This window comes from Pantherophis guttatus, chromosome 2 (assembly GCF_059756535.1).
Source record: "Pantherophis guttatus breed Tessera chromosome 2, ASM5975653v1, whole genome shotgun sequence".
NCBI lineage: Eukaryota > Metazoa > Chordata > Lepidosauria > Squamata > Colubridae > Pantherophis > Pantherophis guttatus.
The window spans coordinates 90,574,984-90,590,017 of NC_142064.1; the positions used below are offsets into that span (position 1 = coordinate 90,574,984).

The window sequence follows — 15,034 nt, forward strand, 5'->3', positions numbered from 1 at the left end:
CCCTAGCTGTGGCTACGCCCAATCATAAATTCCACTGTTCTAAAAATATCCACTGTCAATATACAATTTCTTTGCAGTAATATAAATTGCTTTTACAAGCTCTCTCTGCCGCAAAAGTCATTTCCACACTGCAGTGCTGCAGTGAAGGGAGCACCTGGTGAAGAAACCTGTCTAACATTTAATTACTAAACACCACTCTCCAGTAAAACAGTAGCTTGAGTGCACAAATATTCTGTACAAATCCTCACAGCAAGACTGACCCTCTCTGACTCTACTTCACACCTCAGAAGAAAAAAAAGCGGAAACCACTGAAGGCCTTTCTACAATCTCACAGCATGTATTTGCAAACTGCTTAGCCACAACAGGATTTCGCAAACAGTATGTTAGATCTGCCTTTCCCTAGCTATGAGTGTCATTTCCACTATATAATCAGCCATTCTAGACAGCTGCTTAATATTGACCCACAGCAAAAGATCAGTTGCTTGCTGGATTTCAGTCCCTGGCTACTCTGTTTGCTAGCCAACAGCCTTTGGCTGAAATGGGAGAGGTACATAATCATTTTTGGTCTGCTCTCGATAATCCCTTTGGGTCACTGACATAGCTCCAGTGAAGGGGTTCCCCCCCCCCATTGGCACCGGGCCGCAGCATGCCAGAAACCGGGCTGCACAAACAAGTGAAGCTCCATCCGTGGGATGCAGGCATGTCCCCTCCGGTCTGCAGAAAAACCTCTCTCCACAGACCCAGTCTCTGTTGCCCAAAAGGTTGGGGGCCATTGCTCTAGAAAACATAGGAACCAGTCACACTCCTAAAAGGAAATGTGATTATATTGCTAGAGATACTGGAGCTAAATGGAATTTAACGAATGGCTTGGTAGTATGGAAATTTGCATATCTAAGGAAGTCTGATAAATAATACAAATTACAGGTAGTCCTCGACTTACGACACAATTGAGACCAAAATTTCTGTTGCTAAGCGAGTCGTTAAGTGACTCCTTGCCCCATCTCACTATCTTTCTTGCCACAGTTGTTAAGCAACTCACTGCAGTTGTTAATAGTTAATAACATGATTGATAAGTGAATCTGGTTTCCCTGTTGACTTTGCTTGTCAGAAGGTGGCAAATGGTGATCACATGACCCCGGGACACTACAACCATCATAAATATGAGGCCAAGGGCCTGAATTTTGATCATGTGACCATGGGGCTGCTGTAATGGTTGTAGATGTGAAAAATGCGTCATAAGTCACTTTTTTCATTGTAATGTCAAACAGTCAAACTGTTGTAAGTCAAGGACTACCTGTATTTATAAATGTTAAGGGTCCCAAACACTCTCTGCCATATATGCCCTTGGTCCCATATATGCACACAGTTTTCTGTATTTTTAAGCAACCATATAACTGTGATGACCCAGGCTGGGTACGGAAAGGACACGACCAAAGTGAATGCTTAATTCCCTTTTATTGTTTCAATCTTCCTCCAAAATCCCCACAGTTGACTGCAAATTGAAGATCAGAGCTCTAAACACACACACACACAGACGTTTCCAATAGTTCTGGCTGCTATACATCCAGAAGAGCAGCCAAGGAGCAGATGCGGTACGGAAAACCTGAACACAGGGCATCCTTGCTGGGGCTACAGCAAAAACCTGGAGCAGAGCAGTGTTGCTGCGCGCTCGCACAAAGCTAGGCTAGGCAAGTGGAATTAAAGCAAAGCAAGGCAAAGCAAAGCAAGGTAGCAAGATGTCAGTATTTGCAAGTGTGGCCGGAAGAATGCAACACTTGTTCCTGACAAACGCCCCTCCCCACAGCGTCCCCTTAAATCCTGTTCGCCAGGTAAGCCTGGAGACAAGGGACGGGGTGCCCTCTTCCTGAGCCGCCCTGCGCTGATCCCGCCTCCTCTCCATTCTCCATGCTCAGGGGAGGCAGTTGTTCTTCTCCAGAGCTCCTCTGTTCCACTGCCTGTCCTTTCCGTCTCCTCCTCCCTCGCTCAGTCATCCTGTGCCCTCTCTTCCTCTCTGATGACCCTTCCCAGGCCCGAGGAATCTGGGGCTGCCTCACCCTGCTCCTCCCTGTTGCTCCTTTGGGGCCAAAGAGGCAGCACCATCTTCCTCTGTCGGCCCCGTCTCCGTCTCCTCCTTGGACCCGGCCTCCGACAGACCCATGACAATAACTTCATATACCAATGAACAATGGTGAGCAATTTAGCAGTAAAGCCAACTTGTGGAGCTTGTTTCTATACTAGAAATTGAAATCACTTCAAGGATGTACAGGTAGATCTCAACTTATAACCATAATTGGGACTGGGATTTCTGTTGCTAAGTGATGCAACCATAAAGTACAATGCCAAGTGACCATATTGATTAGCAAACAGGGCATAGATATGAGGAGAAAAAGATAGGTGGAGGAAGTTGAAGCGCCCCTGTGGGTTGTAAATGGAGGTGGGATGTGAAGTGCCTGAATTGTTATCATGTGACCATAGGGGGCGCTGCAATGACAGAAACCTCAGGCACTGGTCATAACTGCCTTTGTTCACTGCAGCTATAACTTCGAACAGTTGCTGAACAAATGGTTGTTAAGTCGAGGACTACCTGTAATGAAGTTGATGTTCAGCAGTATAAAGTTTAGAAAAATCACTGGAGGGATTTCTCCCTTTATCAAATGAGGCTGAGGATGTCAATTTCATTATTTCAGCACCTGTACTCTGACAGGCTCCTTAGTCAGCTGTTTCCATAATTGTCAAAAATAATGTGATTAATAAACCTATTAGTAAAGGGTGAGTGGATATCCACAACACAGTCCTTTTAATTCTGTAAGGTGATCTGGCTAACAGAGACATCCTTTTTGCTAATACGTGGGCTGGTTTCTTATTATTAGGAACATTATGAATTCCCAAACTCTTTGGCAAATATCAAATTGTTTGGGTATATATATATATTTCCTATTACTCTCTTGGCATAACATTATGTATTTTGAAAAAAAGTATATTTCACCATTGCATATCTGAATGAATATATAATTGAGAGCAAACACGGATATTACTGCTGCTTATACCAGTGGTGAAATTCAAATTTTTTTACTACCAGTTCTGTGGGTGTGGTGTGGCATGGCTTGGTGGGCGTGGCAGGGGAACGATGCTGCAAAATCCCCATTCCCACCCCATTCCTGGGGGAAGGATATTGCAAAATCTGGTGGCGCAGCAGACTAATGCACTGTTATTAACATCAGCTGCCTGCAATTACTGCAAGTTCAAATCTCACCAGGCTCAAGGTTGACTCAGCCTTCCATCCTTTCTAAGGTAGGTAAAATGAGGACCCGGATTGTGGGGGCAATAAGCTGACTTTGTATAAAATATACAAAAGTATGAAGGCTATTGCTTAACGCATTGTAAGCGCCCTGAGTCTCTGGAGAAGGGCGGCATATAAATCAAATTAAAAAAAAAAAAATCTCCATTCCCACCCCACTCTGGGGCCAGCCAGAGGTGGTATTTGCCGGTTCTCCGAACTACTCAAAATTTACACTACCGGTTCTCCAGAATCTGTCAGAACCTGCTGGATTTCACCCCTGGCTTATACTGTATAAGAAACTGCCTTTTAGTAATATCAATACAGATTTGATTTTTTTTCCCAGTTCCAAAGCCTTTAGACTTATTTTGCTCATGTCACAAATATTTTGTAAAAACAAAGATAGTTATGTCAGTCCCTAAGAAAGAATAATATACAACCCACACACCCTTTTTGCCTCATGCTAGAAAAAAATGCTTCTTTTACTCACTACTTTGGCTTAAATCAGGACTTATTATTCTTTTTATAAGTCATCAGAAAAAAAACCTGTAACCACATACAATTTTCATTTGACAGAAAGATCTACTAAAACAGTCTGAGGCAGAGAGATAGTGTTAAAGAACTTGCCTGACCTTTCAGTTTTTTAAGATTACGCTAGATGCCAAAAATTACACAACCTGACATGCGATAAAGTAACCAAACTTTATTAAGTGTGTGTAACCTGATAATGCTTTTAAAAATAAGTTATCAAATTCTAAACAATCTGCTATATGGAAAAGTTATAGAATTCTAAAAAATTAACTATGCTAAGCATTACTGCCATACTATTCCATTCACAGGTGCCACATTTGCTTAAAAAAATCACGAGGCCACTTTAGTTGTAACATATGTATACTGACCCAATAGCGGAAGTGGTGGACTAGTTCATAGCATTAATCTTTATGGTGTTTAGAAATTTTTGTTAAAGCTACTCAGAGACTTGCTAGCTGGTTTTTATAGATGTTTTCACAGCCTAGTGTCAGAAAATGTCAGAATTGATAAAGAAGAGAATATGTGTTGAGAGGAAGGGATAGCAGGGAGCATCTCTTTACTATGGTTAAGGAAGGCTCACATTTCAGGTTCCCTGACTCCATATGGCATTGCTTAAAAATGAATCAACAAATTTGCTTTCCCAAACACCTCTTACTGCTACTGTATGAAGGGTGACAGCCAAGGATCAACAAATATTTTAGCCTCGTTTCCCCAACAACATAATCCTCAGCTAGGGAAAGTCTGTAATGCTTCTGCTTCTTCATGTTAAAGCTGCAAAATAATGATAATGCAGTATCCTAAGACACTGAACAAGAAACGCAGGGAAATCTAAATTGTTTACGTGCCAATTATAGGGATAAAACATGAACGAGCACTGCTCTTCGGTGCCTATCAACATCCAATTTGCTTACGTGGGATTTTTCCACCCCCTTTACAAGTGAAAAAAAAATTACCTCTGTATTAGACTGTTTTTTCCCCATGAAGAAAACAGATTCTCCCTCTAGAACCCTGGGGCAGGAAGGGGGGGGGGTGCCGAGAGCACCTCTTACCATTTGAGTCTTCCACTTCTTCAGCAGTAGTGTGGTTCTTGGAGGCATGTTGAGCATGCGAGGTTACAAGGCTGATAATTCGTGGTCTTGGTAGTGTCAATGCCTTCCCATGCACTTTCAGGGAGTGCTCTTTTAACTGGCTGATTGTCATGGTGGAAAATGAACAGGAGGAACATTTGTAGGCATGTTCACCTGTTTGAGCAAAACAACAAGCAAGTCATCAGCTCACAGGACAACAGGAGGTGGGGAAAAAGTAGGAGGGTGAGAAAGGAAGCCTGGGGGGGGGGGGGATATTTTCCTTCAAATGGAATCAGCAATGGGTTCTAACGAAATTCCATGGGATCCTCCTTTGGGTGGTCCCATAGAATAAAATAGTTGGAACTGTGCTATTTCCTTTAGTCTCAGGACCAACTCTGAAACCTGGTTGCCGTACTGGAAGCTGTTATTTCCTTCCAAACCAAATGTTCTGGAAAGTGAATTGTCATTGCTTTTTCCTGGAGCTGAGAGGGAATGACTGGCCCAAAGTCTATGTTACACTGCCTAGGACAGGATTAGAACACATGGTATCCCAGTTTTGCAGCCTGGTGCCTTAAGCGCTGTACCAAATTATCTCTAATATGAGAGATTGTACATTCAGATAAATGAACTGCTGATTGTTATCCGTGGTGAAAATTTCCCTATATGCATGGCATATCGATGGGACGGCAAAGCTTAACAAAAATTGCTTGAGGGGACAGAAAATGGGGATGGGGCAGCTTCGCTTGAGGAAGCAACTCAATCTCCAAGAGATAAGAAGGGAAATACCAGGGGCTAAAGTGTACAGTGAAAACATAATATTCATGCCAAACAGTACTTAAATGATAATAACCCTCATTAACATGATTAATGATGTGTTACTTGTACCGTGTTGATTGAGGTCATGAGTCCAGGGGTGAAACTGTAAACTCTCCTAGTGTGTCTACTGGTAACTACTAATTAATCCTTTTACTTGAATTGAACTTGACATTTGGGCATCATACATACAGACTTACATGCCCATCACATTATTTCTTTCCCAGGGAAGCAAAGTAAGTGCAGAAAAGGAACAGGGAAATGTAACCCAGAGGAATTAAAAGCACAGATATCAAAAGGAGAAGGAAATTTAATTCTTAGACTGGTAGTTCTCGCTTGTTCAGTGGCAGGTGTTAAGTACCATTAATAAGTGATACACTTATACATGGTACTTACAACTGGTCCTTGTAGTTGCAGCCATCACACTGCACCCCTAGTCATGTCATTGCAATTTGGGCATTCAGTAACCCCCTGCATTTCCCATCATCATAGCATTCTACGGTCATGTGATCAGGATTTGTAACCATCCCTGCTGGCTTCTCACAAAGCCAATGGGAAAGCCGACAGGAAGTTGTAAATCACAAGTCATGTGATGTCCCTGCTTTACAACTGCATGGCTGTCATTTAATGATGGCTGCCAGAATTGTTGTCACCAACCATCACAGTTGTATGACATCATGCTTAACATGTGCACAACTTAGTGATGGGATTTCTGGTGCCAATTTTCATTGTTAAATGGGAATTACCTGTAACACCATAATTTTTCTTATCTTTCTACACTTGAGGATCATCCTTGCATCCACCACACATCTATCCACTGCCTTTTCTTTTTTAAATTTCTCATCTTTTTTGAACATCTTATCAACATTATCCAGTTACATTTTCAGTGTTTTGTTTTCTCTTGACCCACTGACTTCATTCATTCTTTCTGACCAAATTACTTCAATGTATTTTCAGTTTCCCATCTTTGATAAATATTTTACCAAGGCCCACAAATTCACCTAAAAAACCCTGTTCTTGTTTTTCATAATTTTTGCACAGCTTGCAGTGCTTAACTTTATTATTCCTCTCAAAGATAACTACTTTGATCTTTAATACATTAAAGTTTAGAATTCACAATATTAAGTGTAAATCATCTGGGTCCTCAGCCAACAATTCAGCATTATTTCTACAGAAATGTACATAGACATTCACATTCCCAACAAATGTATTTCTAATGTCAACAAATGTATTTCATATATATATATACTGTATATGCAGAAATGTATTAAATATCCAAAGGAATATCACACATCCTTTTTGAATCTTTTAAGCATGTATTTATTCTTCTTATTTTTTCTATTATTCATTATTCTTATTGAACATACTTTACATTCAACAGACTGTTCTCAGCAGCCTTCAACTCTATAAAATATCCCTTAATTCAATGCTATTTATTTTAGCCTGTGTTCTATATATAAGTTAGTATAATAATCTTTCTTTCTCATGTTCATAGATTTTTCACTAACCTGTTCAAAAACAAAACTTCTCCTTTCTAAGCCTTTGGTTGGTGTAACACCATATGCATTTCTCAAATTCTGCTCAGTGCCACATTCTGAGATCAGAATTCTGCTCAAACTTTCCCAGGCATATGAGACAACTTAATTGCTGTGTAATTCTTACATTCCTTTTTGTTATATTTCCCTTTGAACAAAGGAACATAATGGCAGTCTTCCAATCATCAGGCACAGATGAAATCTTCACACACATTATATAAATGCACAGCCACTCCAAACCACATCCTTCTTTTGACATTTCTCCAGTTCCACTATCTATACCTGCAGCCTTATCATTTTCCAACATTCTTCTAGCATTTATTGCTTTCATTCATTTTTTTCTAACAATAACAATCATTTCAATTCCACTGTCTGCCATATCAATACTACTCTCATGTAAATCTCTTTTAAAAATTCTCAGTATTCTCTTACATCAATTACACACACACACACACACACTATCACTACCATCACCTGACATTTATAATTCTTCAAAGTCATAAAAGCAGCATATATAAATAAAATAGCAAAATAAAACAGTAAATATATGTCATTGGGGAATGAGCCTCATGTAGATGGCCTAATGAAAATAATTTCTACTTTCTAGTTATCGTTGATATGATTCCCAAAGAGTCAATACAGCACCTGAGGGCAGGAAAGAAATAATGGGTGGAAACTCATCAGAGCAAGATGCAACCTGGAATCAAGGAGTAATTTCCTGAGAATTAGTCAATGGAACAGCTTTGCCTCTTGAAGTTGTGGGTATTCCATTGCTGAAGTTTTTCAAGAGAAGATTGGATAACCATTTGTCCGGGATGGAATAAAGACTCCTGTCCTAGGCAGGGGGTTGGACTAGAAGACCTCCGAGGTTCCTTTCAGCCCTATGATTCTATGACTTCTAACGCATCTTACATTCTGATAACCTTTCATTATCCAGATCTAATGCAGCATAATAGAATTATGGTGCAACTAGTTTTGATGCCTGAACAACCGAGAACATTTGAAGATGCACTAACAAGTGAATATAATGATGTTAGATGGAACATGTGCAAAAGGATCAAAGGACGAAAAGGAGTGCAATTAGAAATTAAGTGATAAAGGGGTTTCAAATTTTACAAGGACACTGTCTTTGACATGAAAACAAGACTGCTCCAAGATCTGGTGGATGTTATATAATAATGCTTATTTAGGGTAATTGTTTATGATGAACAAAATTTCAGTTTAAAAAACAAAATGACATTTAGGTGGAGGAAAAGATGGCTGTTTCAAGACATTACAAAGTACTGTATTTTTCGGACGCACTGGAGTATAAGACGCACCTTAGTTTTGGGGGAGAAAAATAAGAAAAAAGCTGATTGGCAGGTGGATCGGCCTCCAGGAATATCCCCAATCAGCTGTTCCCAGAGGTGAATTTTAGCAACAGGTTCCTTGGTTGTGAGCTCTGTGCTTTGCTTTTTTTCTGCCTCTGAAACTTTGTTTCAGAAAAAAATGTTCTTTTCTGCCCCTGAAAGCCTCCGAAACAGAGCTTCAGAAAAAAAGGCTGTGAAGCTCTGTTTGGGGGCTTCTTTTCTGAAGCTTCTTTCTGATGCTTTTTTTCAGCCTCTGAAACCTCCATTTGAGAAGCTGGGCAGGGCTACATTCGGAGTATAAGATGCACCCAGATTGTCACCCTCTTTTTTGGGGGAAAAAGGTGCATCTTATACTCCGAAAAATATGGTATTAATGATGTTTTCAAGAACTACTATATGAACACAAGTCTTTTTTTTTTCCTATTGAGGCAGACTAACATTTATGGATCAGGTCTCCCCATTCCACCTTCCTGCCATTCACCAGAGGAAAGAAGGAACTCACAAAATAATATGATTGAAAGGATATTTATTGCATGGAATATTTGTTGTTGTGCCCTCAAAGTCAGTTTTGACTCATGGTGATTGCCTAGACAAGTACTGCATTTTTTGGCAAAAGTTTTGGAAAGTGGTTTATCATTTCTTTTTCCTAGTGGTGAGAGAGAATGACTGGCACAAAATTTAAGTCATACTGCCTAGGGCACGACTAGAATTCACAATATCCGAGTTTCTAGTCTGGCGCCTTAACCTCTATACTAAACTGTCTCTAATGTGAGAGACTGTACATTGTACATTATCATGTCCCAGGATAATGTACAGGATCCAATCTGGATCGATCACTGGGACCAGAGGTTTAGTTTTCCAAGCTTCTGAACTCATGCTGGAGTCCATCCTCAGGGTTCTCTCTCACCAGAAATTCCCTGAGGTTGGGCTCTAGCACAGGTCTGAAAACTCAGAAGATTAAACCTCTGGTCCCAGTGACCGACCCAGATTGGTTCCTGCATTGTACATTCAGATAAATGAGCTGTTGATAGTAATCCACTTTTTTTCCACCAGGAAACAGGAGATATTTATGTGAGTGAGAATACCTACCATGAACTGATTCTAGTGTTTCTTCTAAGTACAATCCCAGTAGACCAAAATACACACTTCAGCCAGAAGTTACAACATGAGAATATGAGAATAAGAATTGATAAGAGGAAAACAAATGACAGTTCCTTAAAATGCTTTGCTAAATGTATTTATAAACAAAAGCACATCAGCCAACTGTTGATAGAAAAACGAGTATTCCAAATGCTTAAATACGAAAAGCAAAAATGCCAAAGTCTACAGCAGGATGAGTATGGGTTTATATATATCATTCATATTCTAAGTTCGTTCACAAAACAGAAGTTCCATAGACGTGAATGTTTAGGGTAAATGTTAGAATAACAAAACAGCTCTGCATCCCTCAAAGTGAGTTATGTAGAATAAAAATAGAAAATAGAATATGGAGGTCACCGGAGAATATTACGAAAGGCTCTGTTTTTTAGTACAGAAAGGTATTATTTGATTCCTCCATTAAGAAATCAGCATATAACCCTAAAATACACTTCAGCAGGACACTAAATGCTTCCGGCCCTCCTGCTCTACTTCTGGTTATGCAGCTAATAATTAACAACCCAAAACAAACCCTTTGACATAAAAAAAAAAAAAAGCAAAGGATATTCTGCAAACAGACAATTAATTGGCCTAAACTGCTTTCCGAAGGATTAGTTGCAAAATATGCATTAGGTCAAGAAACTCAGAAAAGCTAAAGAAAATATTGGTAGCAAATCAAATGAGTAGGATCCGTGGGTATGAAGAAATATAACAGCATTTCAAAAGTTGTTTTTTAAAAAAAAAAACATTTTCCATTTACAAGTCAACTGAAACGAACACCGAGTAATATTAAAAAATATACAGTGCAGCATACCTGGGCTCATAAGTACAACTTTATTATGCTAGAATAAAGGGCAAATCTAGTTTATTCCAAAAGTCCCTTTCAACTATATGATTCTAGTGTACTAGTCCATTTACAATGCTGAATAAATGTTTTCAGGATATGTATAAGCAAGTGTACAAGCAACCCCCGTTCCTCTGCTGACTAGATAAAAGAGCTAGCATTCAGAGACACTGCACAGAAATTCCTTTAATTATCAAGATTATTAGCCATGTGGATAGCTCATGTATATGAATGTGCTCAACCCATGTTTAAAACTATCTAGGCTAGTGGCCAATACTGTATCTAGTGCTAGAAAATTCCACAAGTTAATTCTGTACTCAATCAAAATAGAACTGAATAAAAATAGTACCTCTGTCATGTCTAGCTTTGAAATAAAATACCAGTTTTGAATAGAAATGTAATCACAGAGAGGAAAAAAGTCAAGGTAGAAATAAGTCATAAGATCCTGATGTGTAAACTGTGGTAAAACTGTAGCAGTACAGAACACAATGAAGATCACATAACCACATCTTGATACTTATGACTTCGTTAAAGAGGAACACAAACATTGAAAATCGCATGCAAGTATGTTCAGGTTATAACATTGGCTAAACATTCCTGAAAGAACATAAACTGGAATGACTGACTTCAGGGCACACCTTCAGCAATATACTTTCCTAAAGATCTGATCTCAAAATTATAGAGTTATCACTCAATTATCACCTGGAAGGAGCTTGGAAATCTGAATGATGGGGCCAATCTACCCTCTTCCCCACCCAAATTTTTTGGAACCAGGGGTGAAATGCTCCCGGTTTGGACTGGATCGCTTGATCCAGTAGTGATGGCGGCGGGTGGTTCGGAGAACTGGTAGCAAAAATCCCTGCCCCCCCCCATGCCCAGCTGAGCCATACGATCATTAGAGGCTGTTTTTTTTACTTTTAAAAGCATTTTTTCTACAACCTCTTCGGCCGAAAAAATGCTTTTAAAAGTTAAAAAAAAGCCTCTGATGATCGCGCAGCTCAGCAGGGATCGTCAGAGGCTTTTAAAAGCATTTTTTCTACAACCTCTTCGGCCGAAGAAGTTGTAGAAAAAATGCTTTTAAAAGTTAAAAAAAAAAATTGGCCACACCCACCCAGTCACATTACCCCACCACCACCAAGCCATGCCCACAGAACCAGTAGTAACAAATTTTAGATTTCACCCCTGTTTGGAACTAATTGATAAATGAAACCAAAGCTTATCAGAGACGAACCCATAATAGGACAGAACACAACAGCCAATCAAAGACTATGCTATACTTATTGAAGAACTAAGACTTACAAAAATGATCATAGACACAACTATAAAAAATAAAATTTGCAACTACCATATCCAGTATTTGGTAATATTATTTTAAGATAAGTTTCTCTGGGAACGATTGAGGGCAAAAGAAGAAGGGGACGGCAGAGAATGAGGTGGCTGGATGGAGTCACCGAAGCAGTCAGCGTGAGCTTAAATGGACTCCAGGGGATGGTAGAGGACAGGAAGGCCTGGAGGGACATTGTCCATGGGGTCGCGATGGGTCAGACATGACTTCACAACTAATAACAATAAGTTTCTAACTATGTTTGCTTTAACAAAGTTGTATCTTTCTCAACAACATTAATGTTGAAGAGAAATCTCTGAAGCCCACAGCTATTATTGAAATTCTTGGTTTTGAAATATATGCCCATAAACTAATGAGTTGGCAGGCTGTATTTAATTATTTTCAAGCTATTGTTAGTTATGTAGCTGATGAAGAACAGTCAAAATTATAACTGTCAGATTAAATACTCATTTAACAAACTCACCTAACTTCTCTGTGCTTTACTGAACAGACTACACATTATAATACTTAGTAGAATTTAGGTAAACCATAAGAGTTGAAGTTTCTGAATATTACTTATTAAAATATTCATGGTTTCCCACAATTTTAAAGGAGTCCATAAATTCAAAGGTTATAAAGTCTTCCCTGGAGATCACCAAGGCTCCTTGGGTTAATACATAACATGTTAGGACACCTATCAGAATGTGATTTCTTAGAATACACATGCTTCAAAATGTACATTTAAGCATGACAATCTGTCCATGAATGTCTATTGAAGTGTGCACTCCATTCTTGTTGCTTATTCTTACTGAACTATACAGTGACATCATATGTCCATATCCTCATAAAAGTGTTCAATATGGGATCTTTGCACAGTAACCAAAAAGCAGACTGTTAACGTAAAGACAAAATTATGCCAAACAACAAAATATGCAAGGAATGATGGCTATGACTAGGCTCAAAACAAAGTGTAAAACTACACTGTGTAATCTGAATATGAACATTTGGCACAGCTCTTTTATTTCAACCTGATTAACATTTACTATCCAAAGGGGGTGGCTGCTCTGCTGTAGCCTAAGCTCTTAATTCAACCTCTTGCCCTGGTTTCCACCCTAGTAGAAGTTTAATTATGGCTCTGGAATTAAGTTCCAGCCTGTGTCTAATTTAGGATCACCTAACTCAGTTGGTTCAATTCCAGCTTAAGATTTGCTGAATGGAGAATTAGCTTAACTTAAGCACTTTTCCCCTAATTGGCCCCAAGGCTCACTTTAAGGCTGCAAGCTACTGTTAATTGATGAGGCTACAGCAGCAGAAAACAGCGAGGGTGGGGAAAAAAGAAAGGGGACCTTCTTTTTATGAAACTAGGGGAGAGACTTACCAGCATGGACTTTGAGTAGGTGAGTTTTCAGCCGGCTATTATAGGAGGACTTGAAAGGGCAGAGTTTGCAGCGGAATGGTTTGTGATGTCCGTGGTGTGCTTGCATATGGCGATCCAAGCTTGGCAGGAGAAAAGCAGCAATGGAAAGGAAAAAAGAAAGAAGCAAAAGTATCAATCATTTCAACCAGTATGGGATGACTGAAAGACATCAACTTTCATCAACCGCCTGCACCGGCACAGATTCATTTTCTTTTCACAGATAAGGTGCACTGCGGAAGAGGTGCAGGAAAATGAATATTATATTATTTATTGCATTTATATCCTGCCTTTTGTTCAGGAGCTGAAGGTAGCGTACTTAGAGCTCCCTCCTCCAATTTCCCCTTCAATAGCATCACCATGTGCTAGGTAGGACAGAGAGTGAATGATGGGCCCAAGGTCACCAGGGAGTTTACGCAACTGAGAGCAGGCAAGAAACTGGTCTCTCCTCTCCTAATCTAATACCTTCACCACCACTAGCCCCCTGAGCTGCAAGCCAGATCTCTCCAGTGGCCCCATCGATGGGTTAAAAAGCTCAAGCAGTAGCAATTCAGGGCAGAAAGAAGGAAGAAAAGGAGAAGCATCACACAACTGTACCTCTGCCAGAAGAGTGGATATGAGTCTCCTGAAGGGCTGAGGAGGAAAGGAAGAAAGTGGTCACCTATATCCAATGTGCTGCCTGGTCAAATTAGCTTCTCCACATGGGACCATGTACATTGGTCCTACAACTGCCTGTGGCCAGGTCCATCTTTTTTTATTTATTTTAAGACTGAAGTCTCAGCTCACAAGGCCCAATGTAACCACTTCTTCTGTCTCCACTATAGCAATAGCACTTATATACCACTTCATAGTGCTTTACAGCACTTTCTTAAGCGGTTTACAGAGCCAGTATTCCCTCCCCCCCCCCCCCAGCAATCTGGGGTCCTCATTTTAACAACCTTGGAAGGATAGAAGGCTGAGTCAACCTTGAGCCATTCAGTATCGAACTACTGGCAGTCATCAGAATTAGCCTGCAATATTGCATTCTAACCACTGCACTACCACTATGGTTACACCACTGATAACATGAAAATGATTAAAATGAGAAGTTGTGTATTGTTCATTTATTAGATTTGTTAAAGGTCATCCAACTCTACGAAGACTCTTGGCAACATACTGTAAGTCCAATGCATATATTAAAAACATAAGTAAAAATCATATTACTGTCTGGACCAAAACAAGACTCCCAACATGGAAAATAAAAAATAATAACCTTAACAGGAGTTTTACAAACACTTTAATTTCAAGCCAAGAACACAGGCGATTTCCAGGAGACTTCTGGAAATCAAGGAGAGGCACAACTGTGAATATCTTCAAGGGAATGTTGCTCCAGAAGCCAGGAGGTGTTTCTTACACGCACACTAAGTACCATGGCTTTCCTCTTTTTACACACACAAAATTTTAGAAGTTGAAAGCACTTGCTTTATAATTCTATTTGTAGCCTGCATCGTCGAATATGACTGTAGCATGTTATGGTGAGAAGAGGTAGGTGACTTTCAATAGCTAAGCTCTTTGTAAATATGCAGTACCATCAAGTACTTCTCTTTTCATCTAACCATTGTTCATTTATTTCAGTCTTTCTTAGCTGAAATAAAAATACTTAGCAGACAGTTGAAGTCCCTGCTTCCTATCAGGAGAAAAAAATGCTGTGAATTTTTGCATAAAAGAAGACATTTTCCTAGGGGTGCTAGATCCACAATTCGT

At 39.7% G+C, this 15,034-nt stretch overlaps 1 protein-coding gene across 24 annotated transcripts in view; it reads right to left on the reverse strand.

Moving 5' to 3' along the window:
• Positions 1 to 15,034, reverse strand: part of ZNF462 (zinc finger protein 462) — a 175,035-nt gene that overhangs the window by 56,406 nt on the left and 103,595 nt on the right. For 8 of the 24 annotated variants that reach the window (XM_034410637.3, XM_087886392.1, XM_087886386.1 and 5 more), the window contains 3 exons: positions 13,889 to 13,924; positions 13,256 to 13,374; positions 4,858 to 5,049 (listed from right to left, as the gene is read on the reverse strand). In XM_034410637.3, the coding sequence (XP_034266528.2) occupies positions 4,858 to 5,049; positions 13,256 to 13,374; positions 13,889 to 13,924 (347 nt within the window). The remainder of the gene's footprint in view (positions 1 to 4,857; positions 5,050 to 13,255; positions 13,375 to 13,888; positions 13,925 to 15,034) is intronic. The other 16 variants (XM_087886395.1, XM_087886388.1, XM_087886385.1 and 13 more) reach the window with 3 other exon arrangements.